The sequence below is a fragment of the Rhinolophus hipposideros genome, assembly GCF_964194185.1.
Source record: "Rhinolophus hipposideros genome assembly, chromosome: 14".
NCBI lineage: Eukaryota > Metazoa > Chordata > Mammalia > Chiroptera > Rhinolophidae > Rhinolophus > Rhinolophus hipposideros.
In genome coordinates this window covers 4,549,820-4,570,112 of record NC_138060.1, presented here as the reverse complement: position 1 = coordinate 4,570,112, position 20,293 = coordinate 4,549,820, and the positions used below count along the sequence as shown (strand labels likewise).

The 20,293-nt window shown below is 39.4% G+C and overlaps 1 protein-coding gene across 24 annotated transcripts in view; it reads left to right on the top strand.

Annotated features, from left to right (window-relative positions):
• MITF (melanocyte inducing transcription factor) overlaps positions 1 to 20,293 on the top strand; it is a 207,212-nt gene that overhangs the window by 97,258 nt on the left and 89,661 nt on the right. For 4 of the 24 annotated variants that reach the window (XM_081073252.1, XM_081073244.1, XM_081073247.1 and 1 more), the window contains exon 2: positions 1,683 to 1,801. The exons of 12 other annotated variants lie outside the window; for them this stretch is intronic. Coding sequence is in view for 4 of the 12 variants with exons in the window: in XM_081073262.1 (XP_080929388.1) it covers positions 18,250 to 18,305 (56 nt within the window). In the remaining 8 variants the exon portion in view is untranslated. Of the gene's footprint in view, positions 1 to 1,682; positions 1,802 to 8,231; positions 8,299 to 17,892; positions 18,306 to 20,293 lie in introns of those variants that run through there. 8 more of the 24 variants (XM_081073250.1, XM_081073245.1, XM_081073255.1 and 5 more) reach the window with 5 other exon arrangements.

The following is a 20,293-nucleotide window of genomic DNA, read 5'->3' as shown; positions in this document are numbered from 1 at the left end:
ATTCCAACAATCATCATCATGGTTTTTCACCTTCTCTAGAATATGTCTCTCACGTTTTTATGTGATTACTGAGAAAAGTAATAAGGTATGCGTTTACAGGGACTATTTTGAGAGGTGGATTTTTGCACTGGGGCTTTATTTGGACAAAGATCCTTCTACAAGACCTCATGTGTCTAGGGATGTAAGTAGCATGTGGGCTGAAACATAGATCAAAGAGTTCAGTTCTGTAGTTGTTACAGAGGAGTTCCTTTTGTGAGGCCATGTTGGCATCAGACCATGGTCCTGGTGATAATGGTGGTGGTGACAATGTTATTAATAATAATGGTACAATGTATCGAATGCTCCCGCCATTTAGGTTCTGGGCCAAGTGCATGCCAGCATTATTCCACGGGTTCTCCCAACAGCCTGTGCCCTTGGGGCTCTTCTCTTCCCCATTTTATAGATGAGGAAAGCTTAAAGGGGATGAAAAACCTTCCCCTGCGTGCACTTGAACCCGTTTCTTTCTGACCTCAGAGCCTGGGCTCATACCTCATTGTCACCATATCCTGTCTAGAAGTAGGAAAACTTGTCCGAAATATTTCAGGGACATGGTACCCGTTTCCCTGCTTCCTTCTCTTTGCTCTTTAGCTCTTTTTCCTGACACCAGCTTTCTGAAGCAGGTGCCTCCCCAGTGAAGTCCTCCTTCTTCCTCCTTTTCCTGCTGATTCCTCTCAGTCTTCGGGATTTCCTCCCCTGGGCTTTCTCCTTTGAGTTCTCACAATACTTTGCTTCTCTCCTATCAAAGCCCTGTGCAGCTAACCATCAGACACTTGAGTTACCCGGGCATTCCTAGACTGTGGCCCAAGTACTCAGCTGAGTTCTGTGTCCATGCCTGTGTGAATTTTTTTCCAGGAGATACTCCTATGTAGTTTCCATATGAGTCTCCGAACAGTATGTGACCGACAAGATGCAGATACTATTCATAGGGCTCCCCACCTCCCCCAGGCAAGGAGCACCTGGGGGGGAGGAGCACTATCTTCCTCAGTTTATTTCCTTGGATAGATATGATAACATAATTGTTTGAGTATCTGGATAGATGAATGTATTTACTAGTAGGGCTGTGGTATAGCCTCCTGGTTAAGAACATAGGATGGGATTCAGACTGTGCCGTGAGCTGAGTTCCTACTCTGCAAACCGTTCAACCAGTGAGGTCACCCCTCAAAGCCTGGCTCTGCTCATTAGTGGTGAGACATCATAAAAGTATTTAAGTTGGGGTGGTTATTGGGGATTAAAACAAGGGACGGCATGTAAAATGCCTAGTATGGGAGTGCGCAGCATACCCTCCATAAGTAGCTGCTGTTATTATTATTAATTAAGAACTTTTGAATGGGGCTGGAGGATGAAGTTCTCATGATTTTTCTAGTGACTGTCATGGAGATATTATAAAAAGAGCTGTCATGCCACTGTCAGTTTTGAAGGCCTAGAACCAACATGATATCTCTAACGCAATGGCAGGTGCAGCTCAGATGCCTCCCTGAAATGTTGCTCTTGGGCATTTTCTTTCCCGTGACCTCGACCCCGGCCACACAGTAGCTCAGGCTCCACAGACGGACACCCCGAAATGCCAGCTAATGGAAACACTGTGATGTGGGCACTCTGCCCCTGAGGATTTGGACATATGTTTTTTGTGTTTAAATCAACAGAAAAAAGTGCAGCTGTAGCCACCCCTCTGCATAATCGTTGAAGAAGCCCTTTTCCTTACGTGTTCTTGGAGCCCCTGAGTGCCAGGCTCGTCACTTACTGTCCCTTCTGTGCATTGCAGGTGAGTCCAGTAGGTCAGATGAAAGGCAGAGGCTGGCAGGGCATAGTCACACATTTCCGTAGCACTGAGGAATAGCTGTATGAAGATCAGGACGTACTCATTGCTTACGATAGTGCAGCCATGGGGTCACATTGGCAAGAAGCAGCCTTCAGAAAAGTGCTTTTGTTGTGTACTTACAAACACTGGCCCTTTAAGATGCACTAAATATAGAAAAGGGAGCTTGAAATCTCTTCACAAAAGTATATGGTGAGCTGGATTCATTGACATAAGGGGAAAAATTGTTGACTCGTCCTTGTAGGTTTTTTTGTTTGTTTGTTTTTTTAAGTGTATACCATTTCTTTTTATCACTGATAAAAATAAAAAAAAGAAGTAACTTGGATGGGTTGCTTCCAAGTAGCCTTTTTAAAAAACCATTTTAAATGTGGATAGCAGCTTTTTTCACAATCACCCAAAAGTGGAAACAACCCAAATGTCCTTTCACTGGTAAAAGAATAAACAAGCCCTGGCTCCTCCGTACAATGGACGCTAATTAACCACAAGGTTGCCAGTTTGACTCCCGCAAGGGATGGTGGGCTGTGCCCCCTGCAACTAGTAACGGCAACTGGACCTGGAGCTGAGCTGCGCCCTCCACAACTAAGACTGAAAGGACAACAACTTGACTTGGAAAAAAGGCCTGGAAGTACACACTGTTCCCCAATAAAGTCCTGTTCCCCTTCCCCAACAAAATCTTTAAAAAAAAAAAAAAAAAAAACAACGAAAAGGGAGTCACTGACACCTGCAGCAATAGGAACGAACCTCAAGTGCACTTGAACCTGACTCAAAAGCCTGTGAATTCCACGAGTCCATTTATACGACATTCTGGAGAGGACGATACTGTGGGAACTTATCGTTCCAATGCAGGTGTCCCTGCATGGATGGTTTCTCGGGGTGAGAATGGGTGACATTTGGAATCTGAGGCGCAGCTCAGGGGCATAGGAGGAGGTGACAGAACTGTCCTGACTATGGTGGTGGTTACGTGAATCTGTGTATTTCAAAACTTACAGAGCTGCACACCAAAGAAAGTGACGTGATGTATACAAATTAAAATGAGAATAAAAAGGAATGGCAGCATTTACCCACCACACTGAGAGACGTGGACTGGCTTTGAAAGGGGCAGTATACAGAGGGTGGCAAAAACATGTATACACATTTTAAGAAAGGAAAAAACTGTATTAATATATACTGATAACAAAAGATGAAGAAGACAAGTCACGTTTGACTTCTGCGAGTACATGAGGTGCTCAGAGTGGTTCCCATCGGCGTCCAGACACTTCCGATTATGGCAAACTACTGCTTGAGCAACGCTGACCAAAGTGTTACATCTCTTAAAATGTGTATACGTTTTTTTTGGCATTTAAATTCCATAAATGTTTATTGATTAGCTACCGTAATGTTGTGCTTTATGGGAAATCATAAAGGGAATACTAGTCCTTGTGCTCAGTGCTGTAGAAATCGACTTTGATAAACGTGTACAAAAAAACTACAAGGTGATTGTAAGGTTTTAATTATATTATGGGAATTTATACAGAGGAGGAAGAGACATTTAGATGGGATCATGGATATTTTTTTAAAGAACATGAGGAAGGTTTATCAAGGAATAGTCTTGAAGAATGGATAGATTTAAAATTTAAAAAGATTTAAAGTTCTTTAGTAAACTGTTAATCAAACTGTACCATTCCTACAGAAAAGTGTGCACATTTCACATGTACTGCTTGATGTATTTTCACCAAGCAATCAGCACCCCGTCTATGAGACAGATCATTATTAGCAGCCTGTGCCTGCACTCGTCAGCCCCTTCCCCAGTACAATCAATCACTGTTCTGACTTCTAACACCGTACATTAATAGTGTCTGGATGTTATTTCACTCTGTACAAATGGGGTCATACAGCATGTACTCCCACCTGGATTCTTTTGCTCCACATTACGCGTGGCAGATCCATCCTGTTGTTGTCGGTGGCAGTAGTTCATGCCCTTGGCACATTCCGTTGCATGACTCCATCACCATGTATCGCTTCTGCTGCTGCTGGACGTTTGTGTTGCCTACAGTTCTGTACTGTGATGAGCACTGCTGCTGTGAACGTTACTGCCGTGTGGTTTGGGGCACGTACATACGCATTTCTGTTTGGTATATTCCACGGAGTGGGATTAGTGAGTGTTCAGCTTTGGCAACACCCACAGACTGTGCAGCCTTTGGACACGTCACACCCGTGGCAGCGGCATCTGAGTATTCCAGCTGCTTTGTTGTTGCTAACATTTCGTAACGTACCTCTATTTCATTTTCACTGTAGAATGTGCAGGATTTGGATTAGAAAGGGGTTATAGGTGCAGGAAGGGTCATCCAAGCAAGAGGAACGGCCCAAGCAACAGTGTACAGCTGGGTTAGAGAATGAGTACGTTGGGTTGGGATTATTACAACAGTTAGGCTGCTAAGGTAAGTTGGCCTTGACTGTCAGTCTAAATAAGACATTTGAAATTCATTCATTCTGTGTCGATGAACCATTATTTTTTTAAAGTAGTTTGCGTGAAAATAGCAAAGGTATGCTTTACGAAGAGGTGTAGTTTATATGGAGAGGAGTGGGGAGAACAATTTAGCAGTCTGGGCTGGAGCTGAATCATGGCAGAATAACTGTGAGGACAGAGGGGATACAGTTTGGTAGTTAATAGATAATATGTGATAAGTGGACAGTAGAGTGTTAAGCATAAAAAAGAGTAAGAGATACCTCTGACCTGGTGGCACCTTAGCCAGTTAGGTCAAAATTCAGTATTGTCCTTCTTAATGCCTGACATATACCTGCTAGCTCAATTTCTTCTCTTCTCGTACACTCCTTACTTTCTAATTTTTTTAAAAAAATTGTTAAATATTAATATATCACACATGTAGAAGACTGTCCAGAACCTAGTGGTTTAATAAAGACCAATACAGTGAATAGCCATGTACCTACTGTCTCTTGAGATGTACAAGACTGGAAGCGTCACCGTTGGTTCCATCCTCCTCTCTATCCCCCTCCGACTTAACCGCCACCTGAATTTTAGGTAATCACTCCTTTCCTTTCATTATAGTTTTACTACCTATTAATACATCTCTAAAATATACTTTGAACTTTAAACAAATGGAATCATATGGCAGGATTCTATGTGACTTGACTGTTTTCATGCAACGTTGTTTATCTTATCCATGTAGAGACCTGCAGTTGCAGTTCATTCCTTTTCACAGTTGTGTAGTAGCCCATCGTATCCATAGTCCTCTATCAATCTACTCCCCCTTAATCTTTAATCTCTCTGTGATGGCTTTAATCACTCAAAATAATTTTTACGCATTGACAAATACTGGGGCATATGTGAAAGACCCAAGTACATCGATGTCTATGTCCCACAGATTTAAAGTATGTCTTATAAACACATTGAAATTTTGCTTAATTAATGCTTACAATGAGTTGGAATTACTTTGTCTCTTGTGTGGATGAGGTGCTTCCTCTAAAATAGAGTTTCTAAAACTTGCTTGGCCCCCCTGAAATTTGGAGCCACATAGTCTCTGTTGTAGGGACCGTCCTGGGCACGGTAGGACATTTAGCAGCATCTGTGGTCTCTGCTTCCTAGATGCCAGTAGCACCTGCTTCCTCATTTGTCACAACCCAAAGTGTCTCCACACTTTGTCAAATGTCCCCTGGGAACAAACTCATCCCAGTTGAGAACCACTGCTTTAAAATAGTAGGATTCAGTGAAAAGGCACTGACTTACCACGACTGCCTGGATCATCACTGTAGCCTTCCTCTTACATCCCTGCTGCCCATTCCAGCCCCACTGGAGATAAGATAAGATAAGATAAGATATTCTTATCTTTCGGTGGTGGGCCTTCCCTGGTCCAGGAGACCAGTTCTTTCCTCTTGCAAGTGCATTAGTGGTTTCATCATCTTGCAAGTGCATTAGTGGTTTCATTTCGTGCTGGCGACTATTTTCTACATTTTCATAAACAGCAAGTCTGCATTCTGTCTACCTCTGACTCTCTTTTCCATGACCCCTCCTATCCCAGAGACAGTCTTTACTTTATGTGTGTGATAGGACAGTCATGCTTATTGCGTTTGTAAATTGCTGGCATTCCCCCCAAAGTAAAAACACCATATATTTTTTAAAATTATCATTTTAAAAACTGTGTAATAAATCCATACTTAATAAACCAAAGTTAAAAATGTCAGTGAATTATAAGATGTACATGTTTTAAACATACATTTTTATAGCATGATTGATAGTTGGATATTAATTTGGGCTTAAGGTTTATAGAAAATAATGTGCAATGGTAAAATGATGGGATTTTTGATCTTTAACATTTAAGAAATTTAAATTCCATTGTGTATATATATCACATCATTTTTATCTAGTCGTCTGTTGAAGGGCACTTTGTTGTTTCCATGTCTTGGCCACTGTGAATAATGCTATAGTGAACAAAGGGGTACATATCTCTTTATGGATAAATTTTCAAATTCTTTGGGTAGATACCCACGAGAGAGATGGCTGGGTCATATGGTAATTCTATTCGTAATTTTTTGAGGACGCTCCACACTGCCTCCATAGCGGCTGCACCAGTCTGCATTCCCACCAACAGTGTATGAGGGTTCCTTTTTCTCCACAGCCTCTCCAACACTTGTTGCTATTTGTCTTGTTGATGATAGCCATTCTGACTGGGGTGAGGTGATATCTCATTGTGGTTTTCATTTGCATTTCTCTGATGATTAGTGATGTTGAGCATTTTTTCATATGTATGTTGGCCATTTTTATATGTATGTCTTGTTGGGAGAATTGTGTCTGTTCAGCTCCTCTGCCCATTTTTTAATTAAATTTTTTGTTTTTTTTTTGTTGTTGTTGAGTTGTACGAGTTCTTTATATATTTTGGATATTAGCCCCTTATGGAGGCTTTGTTTGCAAATATCTTCTCCCATTTGGTTGGACAGAAAAAGTAGAGAACCACATCACTTCACTCATATGTGGGATATAAAACTAAAAGCAACAAAGGAACAAGACAAACAGATAAAGGAACGAAACTCATAGACACAGACAATAGTTCAGTGGTTACTAGAGGATAAGAAGGGAGAGGGGATGGGTAGGAGAGGGTAAAGGGGGTCAAATACATGGTGATGGAAGGAGAACTGACTCTGGGTGCTGAGCACACAATGTGATATATAGGTGATGTATTACAGAATTGTATGCTTGAAACCTATGTAACTTTACTAACCGTTGTCAGCCCAATAAATTTAATTTAATTTTTTAAAAATTAAAATATATTTAGAATATGGTGATGGAAGAACTCACTCTGGGTGGTGAACACACAATGTGATATACAGATGATGTATTACAGAATTGTACACTTGAAACCTATGCAACTTTACTAACAATTGTCACCCCAATAAATTTTATATATGTGGGTATGTATGTATATATATATGTGTGTGTGTGTATGTGTATATACGCACACACAGCTCTCCCATAACTTTGTGTGTGGATTTTTTTCAAGTGCAAGGCAACAAACCTATACATGAATCCCAAAGCATTATTAGCTCCATCTAGTGTATGAAAGTATTTTACAGCTATGGGAAATCTGTACTAGGACACTCTTTGGTACTTCATTATGAAATTAGAAAAAAAAGTCAAAACACAACTGGACTAAAAGCTGTATTTGTGCCCCAGGAGAGAACACCAGCAGAAGTGACCTTCATAGCATTGCAGGAGAGGTCGTTATATGCTGAAACATCAACGTCAAGCACACCTGACATTTTGTTCTAACAGCCATGCCTTTTTTTTCCTGGACCCGGTCGTATTTACAGGCACTATCAACAAACACAGCGTGTCACTTCCATTGTGATATTCTCAGCCCTACTTGGCAAGATCCCCGCTCTTCCTGCATGGAATCCTATCTGGCAGCCATGCTCATTTGCCAGTTAGGGAGCGATTAGGGCCCGGCCCGCTTACTATGATTTCAGAGCCCTACATGATTTGCTTTATCAGACTGAAATTCCTTGTAGCTGTTAGCTTCTCACTGCAATAGCAGAGGCCACTATTTCTGGGTTGTGTGTAATCTTGTTTCCACTGAGGGATTCTGGCATATTCTTCATGTCTGTCAATCGCTTTTCTCTCAGTCACTCATTTGTTTCCCAAATTTCAGCCATTCTCATACTAACTTCATGACTTTTGCCCCCTAAAAAAATTAAAAATATGTATTTAAAGGAGATATTACAATAAACACACAAATACTTATATTTAAATATACAAATAAATTACACAAATAGAAGTACGTGTAAAATAAATGTAATGAAATTGGAAGAAAATTATTAGATTCTTACTAGGTGTATTATCTGGAAGGACCTGAGCCTGATGTCTGACCTTTTTTTTGTTACAAAGGGCAAGTGTTGAGAGATTGAAGACTTTTCCTGGGATGAAAGAAATTTGAAAGGGCCTTTCTCACTGTGTAAGTCCACGGTTATTTAATGTGGAGTCTATGTGTCTGGATTTGAGATCATCTTTTATCCCACACTTTGGGAAACTTTGCTCAAGATTGACCATCTTTGCCAAAGGAAGTTCGTCATTCTACCCCAAATTTCCAAAGGCCTTGTTTCTAGAGTCTTTCCAAATAATTCCTTTCTTTTCTGAGCACTTTCTTACTTCTTCTCCCATTAGCAAATGCAAATTGTGTTGATTGTTGTTACTTTTTTTTTCTTTGTAGCCACATTTTCTCACTGTCTTTTCCAACTAGTTTAAGTTATTTGATGAGAAACATTGTATGTTTCTTTATATTTCTAGTGAGTATCATTAATTTAACTCTTGCTTGGTATAAATATTCAGGGAAGACTGCTTCTTTCCCTATTTTGTTTTGTTTTAAAGGTAAGATCATAGTCAAAAATGGCCGGAAAAAGTACCATGATCAATTAATTAATCTTTTAACCCATTGACAAGTTAACCCATTGGCAAGTTAAATTAATCTTTTAACCCATTGATCAAGTACCATGATCAATTAATTAATCTTTTAACCCATTCCATTAGGCACCTTCTCCAGAATTGTGCCTGATTCAAGAATGGAAAGGTGAACTAAACAGACATGGTTTATGCCTTCATGGAATTTAGAATCCGTGTGGGGTGTTGGGTACAGACAACTAAAGAGGCAACTCGAGTGCAAGGTTCTAATTTTAGAACTGGTTTGCTTTTGTGATTGTTGGGTGGCGCACCTGAACTTGGAACAGAGACCCACAGTGAGAGATGTGTGTGTGGCTCCAGAGTTTCAAACCCCAGATCTGCATGCAGCTCATTAACATCTTGACTTTGGACAAATTACTCACCTCACTTTCTGTTCCTCAGTTTCATTTAAATAAAAACAGACTAAATAAACAGGAGGTGTGATATGCCAGTATGATGTACAGTTATCAGTGTGATGATATGATGAATTCTCTGTCTTCTCTAACCTCCTTTTTAGTGAGACAGAAGCATGATCTCACTTTTTCAAATTTTCAATGAGGCACATTAGGAAATGAAAATACATTGATCCTGGAACCAGTATCGGAAACCAAACATCCTTGTGAATGGCAATGTCACTGTGGATGGTGCTTAAGAATTGCAAATCCATGCAATTTCCAAATTGTCTGTTTAAATTCATGAATGATTTGAGCATTCAGAGTTACCCAAAAACATTTCTCTTTAGCATGTAAGATCCATGATGTATTGCTGATGTAGTTCAACGATATAGGACAGTGCCTGGGACATAGTAAGTGTTCAATTAATACTCGTAGAATTAATAAGAATATGTTGGGTTCTTTCAAAAATCTTTTATTCATCATTTTGTTCATATCTCTTAAAAATAAACCAATGTTATTTGATATAAGGAGTAAACTTGAATGGGAGTGGTTATTCTCCACATCTACATTATCATCCTTGCCTGTGATACCTGGCAGGTAATTAACACTTAGTAAATGTTAAAGAGAGAATTAGGTAGCTTTGTTAGGCACTTTCTTTTTTTTATAATGGACACATGACTTAATATTTTTAAGCAAAGATTTAATTTTTCCTTTTTGTCACTTCATGACAGTATAACTTGAAATTACACAGTGTATTAATTTAAAGTATTGATTATTTTATTTTAATATTTTATTATCAACATAAATATACACTTAAATTATAGACAAGACTCCTTAGAGTGTAAATGAGATACAGAATGCTAATGTGTATTGAGTTTATTATGATTGATTGGATTTAATCAACAGACAGGAAGGATTTCTGTGCAAAGATTATTTTTCTAATTTTAAATCCTGTCTGCTCAGCATAACCGAAACAGGATGTCATTAGTATAAGACTGAGTATTGAGATGATTTAGCAGTTTGGGAAATTTGATTATTAACACAAACGTAACATAAGGTGATGTATTGAACACAATAGATTATTGTAGTTTGCTTATTTAAATACATGATTTCCTGCATGACTTAGGGATATGTTTATATAATAAAATTACAAATTAAACAAATAATTGATTGAGTGAGAGTGGAAGGTTCCCTGGGCTAGAATTTTTTGTCCGTAGCTGACCACCATTGAAAAGGTTAGTTGTCCACTATGAGGTGTTACAGATCGCCACCAACATCTTAGTTTTTGGTTATTTATTATGAATATATTTATTATTCACAAATTTCTCTAAATCTTTTCTGAGCCTGTATGTATATATTTTGAATCCATACCTCCTCTTTAAATACAACATGTGATCACAAAATATGGTGAATGCTGCTGATGAGTGCCATCCAATGGAAAGGCAGGGATCTTCAATACAAAGCGGGACGTCGAACCTTAGTAACACTGTGTGACAAGTTTCTTATTCAGTACAGTCAGTCGGGTATGAGCTACGGTTGAAAGAAGATGTGTTTTAAAGTGTGCTGTAAATCATCCTCCATCATGACAACACTCTGTGTCACATATTGCTTCTGGTATATGGCAATTTCTGTCAAATAAAAACATTATGGTGTGTCCTCATCCACCTTATTCACTGGATCTGGCACCGTGTGACTTCTGGCTCTGCCCCAAAGTCAAAATGACCATGAAAGGTAAACGTTTTAAATCAGTTTAGTACATCGAAACAGCTACGTCAGCACTATTAACAACACTCACAAAAGAGAACTTCCAGAACTGCTTCAGAAAGTGGCAAGGATGGAATAAGTGTGTTCGAAGTGAAGGGGAGTACTTTGAGGGAGATTAATGGCAATGTGTCTTTTACTATAATAAATATTTTTTATTTAAACATTCATTTGTATTGTTTGATCACACCTTGTATCATATTTCAAAAGCATCTTTGCTGTTGCTTCCAAATAATAACTTTTATTTGCCCTACAACTGGATCTTCTTTAAAGCTCTAAGGACTGACTTTTCATTCCCTACAGTATTCTGAAAAAGAACCCTTGTTCCTTGCATAACATGGATTGACTACTATTTTTCTCTCATGCACCTGTGCTAAATATTTTTCACACTTTACCTCATTTAATCATCACATTAACCTATTAAATAGATGATATTAATATCTCCACTTTATAGATGCAAGTCTTTAGATTGAGGAATGAAATGACGTGCCCAAGGTAAAGCTACAAGATGAACACACTGTGTGTGTGTACATTGCGTCACCACTCTGTGCTGTCTCCAGTTTAAAGATGGGGCTAAGTTTATATTCATAGGAAAGACATATCAACTATTCATTTATTTATAAAACAGAGGAGCTTTCAGAAGTTTGCTGCCTGCAGGTTGAAAGCACTGCCTTGTATCCTTACCACCTCTTGTACAAATTGGAGTTTCCATCCCACCTTCCACCATGGCAGGATTTTCCACAAGAAACAGTCTATCTCTATCTTCAGCTGAATTTTTTAATACAAATGTTTAATTTACATGAATAGACCAGAAAGTCTAACTGACAAAGTATCCCTTTCTTCTTTATCTCCACCGCCTTTTCCCGCATCCCCCCAGGACCGTAAAGGATGTGGGTGGTTCTCTGAGCTGTTGATGCCCTGGTATCATTCAGGGGTGGAAGCTTGGGAAAGCTGGATTCACCGTCCTGAGAGCCAGGACCTAAGTAAGGTGGTCTGTGGAGGCCACTTCTAATCGCCGGATATCTTGTGGCTTTAACATACTTTAATATCTTGACTCTTACTTGGAAGAAGAAAGAAACCGATGTCTTAGATGGCGGTGGTAGTGCTGCAGTCGCTTGCTTCAGTCTTTAGTCCTCAGCGCGCTTAAGAGGAGGGCAGAGACATCCTGTGTGCTTACTGGCTCTTTCATCTTTAATTACATTTTAAAAAGAGCTACAGTGAAAGAGAAGATTGCATTTGTCTTTTTAAATCAATTAGGAGATAACCACTAAATTGAGAGAAAAACACCACAATTTTAAAGTCCTGAGGTGGAAGATTTTCTTTATTGGGAAGTCTTATTGTAACTCTGAAGCCCCCACACAATGTTGGCAGCATTATCTTTTCCTGTTTGTTTACCTAGATAAGGAAACAAAATTGCATTTTTACTATATTTGTCATCTGAAGAAATGCCTTCGAAGAGGCATAAGCTTCTCAGTGTTTCCCTACCCAGCTTTGTGTTGTGTCACGAACTTGGTTTATATTGGAGATTGTGGTCTGCTTATTGCAAATACCTAGGTGCCATTTATGGATAATAAAGAAACAGCATCTGAATCTCCTTTGATTTTAATGATGTAACAAGTGTTTTTGAAGTGAACCATAAGAGAGGAATATCAGAGAGCTCAAGATAGAAATTAATCTGTTGTATTGATTATTATATTAAACAAAAGGCCAAGCTAGTATTTCATACATTTCTCCCTTCAATTGCTTAAAAATTTACTTTAGATGGAATTTTAAATGCCTCTTTGTAGGTTATATTTTCTCAGGATAGATTTTTCTAAACAGTTTAAAAAAGCATTGTTTTTTCCCCTCTGGTTGTTTGTATAAGTATCTGAACAGTTTTTTAGTAATCCCATCATGAGCCTAAGTTTACCTGGGGTTGTCTTGGTCTCCTGTGCACTTTCTTTTTCAGCCTTCATGTCTTTGTGCACCAGGTACAGTAAGCAGTCTGTCAGAAGATGCTGTACCATCATTGTTACTGGGAGATCTGTTCTTGGTAGCAGAAAAAAAATAGAAACAGGATGGAAGAGATAAAGGTGATTGAGTGGTACTGAACAGTTATTTCTGCAGATAAGTAGTCATTAAAACTTTACTTCAGTCAAGCCGTGAGGGTTTCAAATTAGAACTGGTGGACGAAATCCTTGTAACTTTGCATCCCAATACTTTATGGAAAGTGAGTAGTGTTTAGCAACTAAAACCTTCCAAACAAGGAATACACAGCTGTTTGTCTATTTTTGCCTTCCTTCCTAGTTAATGATGACTTTTTAATTAATTAAATTCCACCCTCAAATTATATTTCCTTACCTGAGCTCTTGTCATTTTGTCTTCCTTCCTTCTTTCCTTCTTTCTTTCTTTCCTTCCTTCCTTCCTTCCTTCCTTCCTTCCTTCCTTCCTTCCTTCCTTCCTTCCATCCATCAAGTAAATATTTATTGAACACTTGCTATATGCCAGGCACTGAGAATAAAATAAATACAAAGGATCCCGTTCTCAAGGATAAAAGACTCTTGAGCAAATAAAATGATTACAAATTGGATTTAGTCCTATAAAAGAAAGGAACAAACATTTGCTGAGAGAACAAAAAACAGAAGTGGGTCTTTCTACCTGAGGTATGATGGGCAGGGAAGATGTCCCTGGGAAAGAAATGTAAAATCTGTAAGCCCTCACGTGAAGGTGAGAGGAGCTGGCTGTGGTAAGGGCCCCTTGGAGCAGGCATTCTGTCCTCCCAGTGACCACAGGTGGTGGGCGTGTGTGTGAGTTTGGGGGTTTTCTGGTGTTAGCCCCTGAAAAGCTGACCTTCTTGCATCTTCACTTTTGTCTTTAGCACAGCACTGAAAACAGTGTGTCTTACATGGTGGGTGAATCAATAAGTGTTTGTGTTGCAGGGCCTTTCGGTGGCATCTTACTCTTTTTTCCCCCAGAACGTCAGCTTAATGGCATGTGGGGAGAAAAGGGGATGCGTTTGTTACTCTAAAGAGTACCCTGAATTTTATAACCATTTTCATGGAACTCTTTTAATTACCTCATAATAAGTCTTTCAATGAACATTAAAAACATATCTATAGAAATTGCAAGTGACTGCTTTAAATAATTAAATTGTAAATTGTATAAGTAAAGATTTCTTCATTCAACAGATAACGGGAACTTACATTCTTGGGTGTTTTCCTGGCACTCTTAGGGAGATAATTTTAATTTAAGATATATAATATGTAATTATACACATTGTAATATATATTACTAGTTCCCAGCCTGCCTTTGCATTAGACTTTTATGAGAATAGTTAAAAAAACAGATTTCCAAACCATATCCCTGGAGAGTTTCACGCAGTTGTTGTTTTGGGAAAGATCCATGACATTTATGCTTTTAAATCTCCTGAGATGATTTTGAGTAGGTGGTGTGTCCCCAGGTGCTTCTGATAGCAGTACAGGTTTGGGAGTCATTGGCTGGGATCACAACAAACGTGTGAAGACTGGGTAGAAGCTTCCTCGATGGTATAGGAGCCAGTTCCTGGGTCCGTGTAGCACTGGGCACCTCATAAGCCCTCAGATGTTAACTGTCATCAGGCTGGTGAGCGAAAGTGTGAGCTTACTGAAAAGAGCAGTGACTATCGAAAGAAAAGATATAAGAAAATTGTGTGCTTTGGGGGCAATAAAACATTTGAGACTCAAATAAACTACGTCGAATTCTGACTGTGATAAAGCAGTGGTTCTACTTTTCTTCAGCTGAGTTTTGGACAGGTTGATAACAAGTAACACCTCTTATCTCTCCTCTAACCCATTCAACATAGAGATTGAAGTTTTCCTTCCAAAAAGATCCCAAGGCCCAAATTTAGTATCCAAAGAACAAGTTGGCTCTCTCTTGGATGGTTGACAGTTTTAAGTTCCATTTTAGTCAAGGTCATAGACAAGGTCAGTGAGAATTCTGGTGATTCTAGCTGATTTGCTGGAATTTGGGGCACAGAGGAGTAATTCAGATTTGAAATTCATTAGAGTACAAGTAATATTTGTACTTTGCATTCAGTGTTTCATTTTATAAAACATGATTTTTCCTTTTCCTCCACTGTCATGTCTTAGTTTGTGTTTAAATTTAGGGTTTGTGTATTTATATAGGGGGGTGTGTATGTGTATATACATGTGCACATATATTTGTATATGCACTTAGGATATTCATCTGGATAGAACAAATGTGCACGAAAGAGTTGCTCACACATTGTAGATGAATTCATTTTAAAGACATTTATTGAACGTCAACAGTGGACTGTTTATTCCATGAGGTTCTAGGCATGCGGTGCTAAACCAGACAGATATGGTTCCTGCTGCTCAGAAGACATTTGTTGAATAATTGGGTGACTACTTGAGGACCGGTATTTCAGTATTGGGGAAAAGGATGTAATAGTTCATGAATTTTCTAAATGGTGGCAGAAGTACACATTTAAGTCAAGCTTTGGCCCATTTGCTGGTGGGTATCCCAGTGCTGTGTCCGAGAAGATTCTTGAAGAGCACTGGGTAGTACAGAACGGTCTAAAATACCATTCAGAAGTTGAACACATGCCCCTGAAACATAATTTTGTTTACACATTTATGGTCAGTAGATAGCTTTCTTGGGGTGGTGGATTGTTTAGCATAAAAAAAGCCGGGCAACGTCACTGTCTGAACTTGCCACAGGAGAATTTGGGACCATGTTGTGTCTCTCCCTGTAGTGGCTGGAATTGATACCATTGGTTTCATGCTCAACACTTGAGAGCCCATGGAGAGCACAGATTTTTCCTGTGTGTGAGCATTTAATAAATCAGGGTTTCATTTCTGAAACATAGCTGGGTACCTTGTAATGTAATGCAGTTATAAATAGTGCCCAAGGTGGAGAGAGTCCTGCTCTGGCTTTTTAAAAATAATCCTGTAAAGGTCCTGATACGATCATTTCTTGCCCTTTCTATTTTCCTTGAGCTTCCACTTTCTCTATTTCTGGTCAGTGTGAATCCAGGATAACCGGCCCAACCACAACCTTAATCATAAGAGCTGTTTTTTAATTGAGAGCTTTACTATGTGTCGGAGAGTGTGCCAAACACAATACATATACATCGCCTTCATTTCTGACAATGAACTGTGGGGTAGCTACTTAGCATTTACCCTTTTTCGAGTGAAGAAACTAGGGAATAGAAAGTTTAGTAATTTGCACAAAGTCATAGAATTAGTAAGTGATGGGATTTCAGCCTGGATAAGTTGACACCAGAAACTGTGTTGTTAATTTTTTATTATTATTAAAGTATTGGGTTAATTTTTATGTCATACTGCGCTAGAGGCAGGAAGGAGAGCTGGGGTAGGTTGGTACGGCCGATAGTGTAGCCTTGTCATCTTTTGACCGCAATGCCCAGCACGATACCTGGCGTGTAGGAAGTGCCCGTAACTGTTAGTAAATGCAATTGTTGTATCAGGGACCTGGATTCCCCACTCCACCTCCACTCTTTTCACTACGGTCTTTACTTTAACCAGTCATTGGCCCACGTTTCTCTCATCCCTTCTCTCCTCCCTGCCTCCACCCAAGAGCTATCAGTGCCTCCCACCAAGACTTTGCAGTAGCCAATCTTGCCCATTCTCCAGTTGGTTCTTAAGGTGGCAGTGAGAGGGACCCTTCTCAAAACTCAAATCACCCCTGCTTAGAACCTCTCCATAGTTCCTGCTTATGTTGAATCAAAATCAACTGCTTTTCCCAGATCCTGCCTGGTCTGGCCCTGGTTGCTGCCTTGATCTCATGGGCACCACGCTTTTCCTGCTCTCTCTGTCCTCCAGCCACAGTGGCTCTTTCTTCTAACTTCCCACCCAACAATTTTGCAAACGCTGTTGCCACTGCTCAGAAGACTTCTTCCATGCCCCCCCTTCGAGCCTCCTAACTGCTATCCCCACTCAGCTCTCAGCCCAGAGCACGCTGCCTTACAGGAAGCCTTTCCTGACCCTTACATTTGAAGCTGTCCCAGCTTCCTGTAGTAGGTGTCACATGTATTGTCACGTATTTGTGTGATTATTTAACATATTTCTTACACTAAGCTGTAAACTCCAAGAATTGACGCAGTGCTTGGGTGTTCCCTAAATACATATTAAACGAAAGAATGAATGAATGAAAAATGAACAAAGAATAAAAAGAGACAGAAATAGCTTGTATGAGACTCCTGGCTGAATGTTTCCTATTATTAAAGGGAAGCTGAAAAAAGATTATCTCATTATATTCTGGAATTTGAGTCTGACTGTAGCTTATAGAGGTCACATTGTTTTCCAACTGTTTATTGGGAGACAAACTCTTGGGCACAGGGAGGTAAAGTAACTTCCCCAGGGTACACAGCTGGTCAGTGTCAGATGTCTTTGTTCTGAGCTTTGAATTGTATGCAGAGAGAAAGACATATTTTCATAACTGCAGGACCTCTTCAGTGGGCTGAGAATATAGGAAGTGCATCAATATTTGATAATATTGATGTTGTCATGTTGTAAGTTAAAGAGCCTTTTAAAAACACGTATTTTTGTTGTTGTTTTTTCTGCTTGTATACCAGTGCGTTCAGAATTTAATTGGATGGCAGTCTAAGAACGCACTGATTTATGGCCTAATGATGTGTGTGTCCTAAAAGGTGGTACCCTCAAATAGAAGCAGCCTGCCTGGCTCCCCCCGGGACTAGGCAAGGGCAGCACTCCTTAGATTCTGGAGGTCTGGGGTGAGGGATGCTGCCGGATCTCTAGCCTGTCAGCAGGACAGCATGTTCCTTTATCAAGCTCCAGTTCCAAAAATGCCTATAAACGGATGCAGAGCAGCTAGACGTGTGTGATGAACTGATGCCCGAGATCTCCCCAACCAAGAAGGGGCACGAGCAACCCCACCACCCTCCTTGATTCTGGGACTCTATTAGGTGTTAAAAATTCACCGGTATGTGAAATTACCTCTCCTTGCAAGTTCTAGGAATGCGAGGCTGCTAAGCCTCCCGCACCTGCACTTGGGAGGGCTAAGGAAGCATCCGGAGGGGCCCGCCTGCTGCTGGTTGGTTTCTGGCCCTGCCGGGTCCTTGTGGAGCCCCCTTTGCAGTGTGAGGCAGCATTTTTGTCCTGCAGGTACAGTAGGTACTGGATTAAACAGGTCTGCTGTTGCAGACAGACACCAGGCACCTTTCTAGCAGGAGCTGTGTTTGGATTGGAGTTTCCAGGGCCTTATCAGGAGCCACCCCTGGCGACACGGCCAGTGCCAGAACTAACTTTGACTTTCAGTCTTCGCCAAGGGCTTGCAGACACCTTAAAGGAAAAAAGATGGAGGCGCTGAGAGTTCAGATGTTCATGCCCTGTGCCTTTGAAAGCTTGTATCTGTAAGTGAAGTTTTCTTCTGGAAATAAGCCCGGGACCACTTAACAGGAGGGATTTTTTTTTTTTTAAATTTCTTTTAAGGGGGAGGACAGCGAAAGGGAGGTTTTATTGGGAGTTAAAAATATTGGAACTGTTCCTCTATGACTGTGGCTTTAATCAGTCTGAGCTGTAACCTCTCGGAGGTGGAGATGACAGGAGAACAACTAATGTGTGGAGGGAATTGAAATGCTAGCCCCTTAGCTTTACCTTTTAGTTGAAAATTGAATGTTGGTCTTAAATTAATAATGCCAAAAAAATGACTGCTTGAAAAATCTGAGAACAGAGCTTGATTTATGATTACAAGGTAGACTGCAGTCCAGCTTTGTTATGAATTAGAAAAGGATTTTCTTCAGGAGAAAGAGTGTGCTTAGTCGTAACGTTTGTCAGAACTGTCCCATTCCAGACACTGTGGATGGTGGCTTTCTCCTGGTTTTTTCTGACTGTGGAGTAGTGGCAGTAACATTAATAAGTGTCTCTTTGGCATTTCTGTATATTGATTTTTTTCTCTTTGAGAGGAAAACAAAATGTCCAAACATCAGAATCATCTGCCCAGCATATAAACATAGAACAAGTTTGAAATTGTCAGTTTCAAAGAAATACTAAAATGGAGAAATACTAAATGGATGACAGCTCACCCCACTTCCTTTAACATTTACTTTCAATGTTAGATGATAAGATTTGAAAACAATGCTAAAAGCTGTGTCCCTAAGTGAATAGGCATTCAAGCAAATCAACTTATGCAAAAGCCACCTCTGGAGCTTAATAATTATTTACTGAATGTTCCTGGGTCATGAGAGAGGTTCTGATTAAGCCAGAAAAGCATTATGTTCAGCAGCTTGTGAAGGTGTGTTTAAAGACGACAAGAATAATGGAAAAATACTAAATGTAGCAGAACTATTTTGAGAATGTGATTCTTAAAAAAAAAAAAAAAAAAAAATTCCCACGAATTTAAGTGTAGTTAAAATTCTTAATGTTCAGTAGATACATCTTTAAAAGGTCTTAGAGATGCTTTTAAAATGATTTCTAATTTCCTGTGCTATTTTTGCAGTACTGAGTTTGCTTTTATAGATTTTTTAAATCTGTATTTCATTAAAACAGTATAATTATCTCTCTAAAATGATAGAGCATTTTTATGGACAAAATATATATAATTATGTATTTAAAATGTTATTGTGGTAGAAATGTTATAAATTTCTGCTTTGCAAATCAGATAATAGGGAGATGATAGTTGCTCCTTAGGATTCATACCCTACAAGAATGTCCTCTATAACTTAATCATTTTTAAAATAATTAATTTTAAACTAATTGATGGATGTCATGCATAGCTAAAGCATACCATTCTGATGCAGTATAAGGACAGTGGTGACAATTAATTAATAAGGACAAATTAATTCTTAATTTCCACTACTTTTGCTTCATTATTTTGAATTCTATGTTCTGGATGACTAAACTACTTGCCATAGGAATGTGCTTCTTTTAAAAACTCAGAATGAAATTCGTAGCACATATCTGTGACAAAACTTGTTCACTGAGCTGTCATTGCCTATGAACTTCTTTGTGCCTGTTCTTTTAAGGAAGGCACACACTGTGAATTAATTGTCTCTTTTGTACTGTCCTCTAGGAAAGCAAAGAAACACTGCAGTCGAAGGCACCATTCTAAAAGTTTTGGCTTCCTAGAAAATAACTTACCAGTGTTCACCAATTTTGAGGTGCTAACGCGCCAGTGCAGGATTTAAAACACAGTCGAGAAACATTCATTGCCTAACTTTTTAACTTATTGTCTACATGGCCACCATTCTAAGTATCTTACCTGTATTAATACATTTAATTCTCATAATTGCTCTGTGACAAACGCATTTTTTGCTACCTCCATTTTGCAGATGAGAAAATGGAGGTTTGGGTAGGTTGAAAATCCTGCTCAAGTCATATAGCTGAAAAACGATGGAGCCAG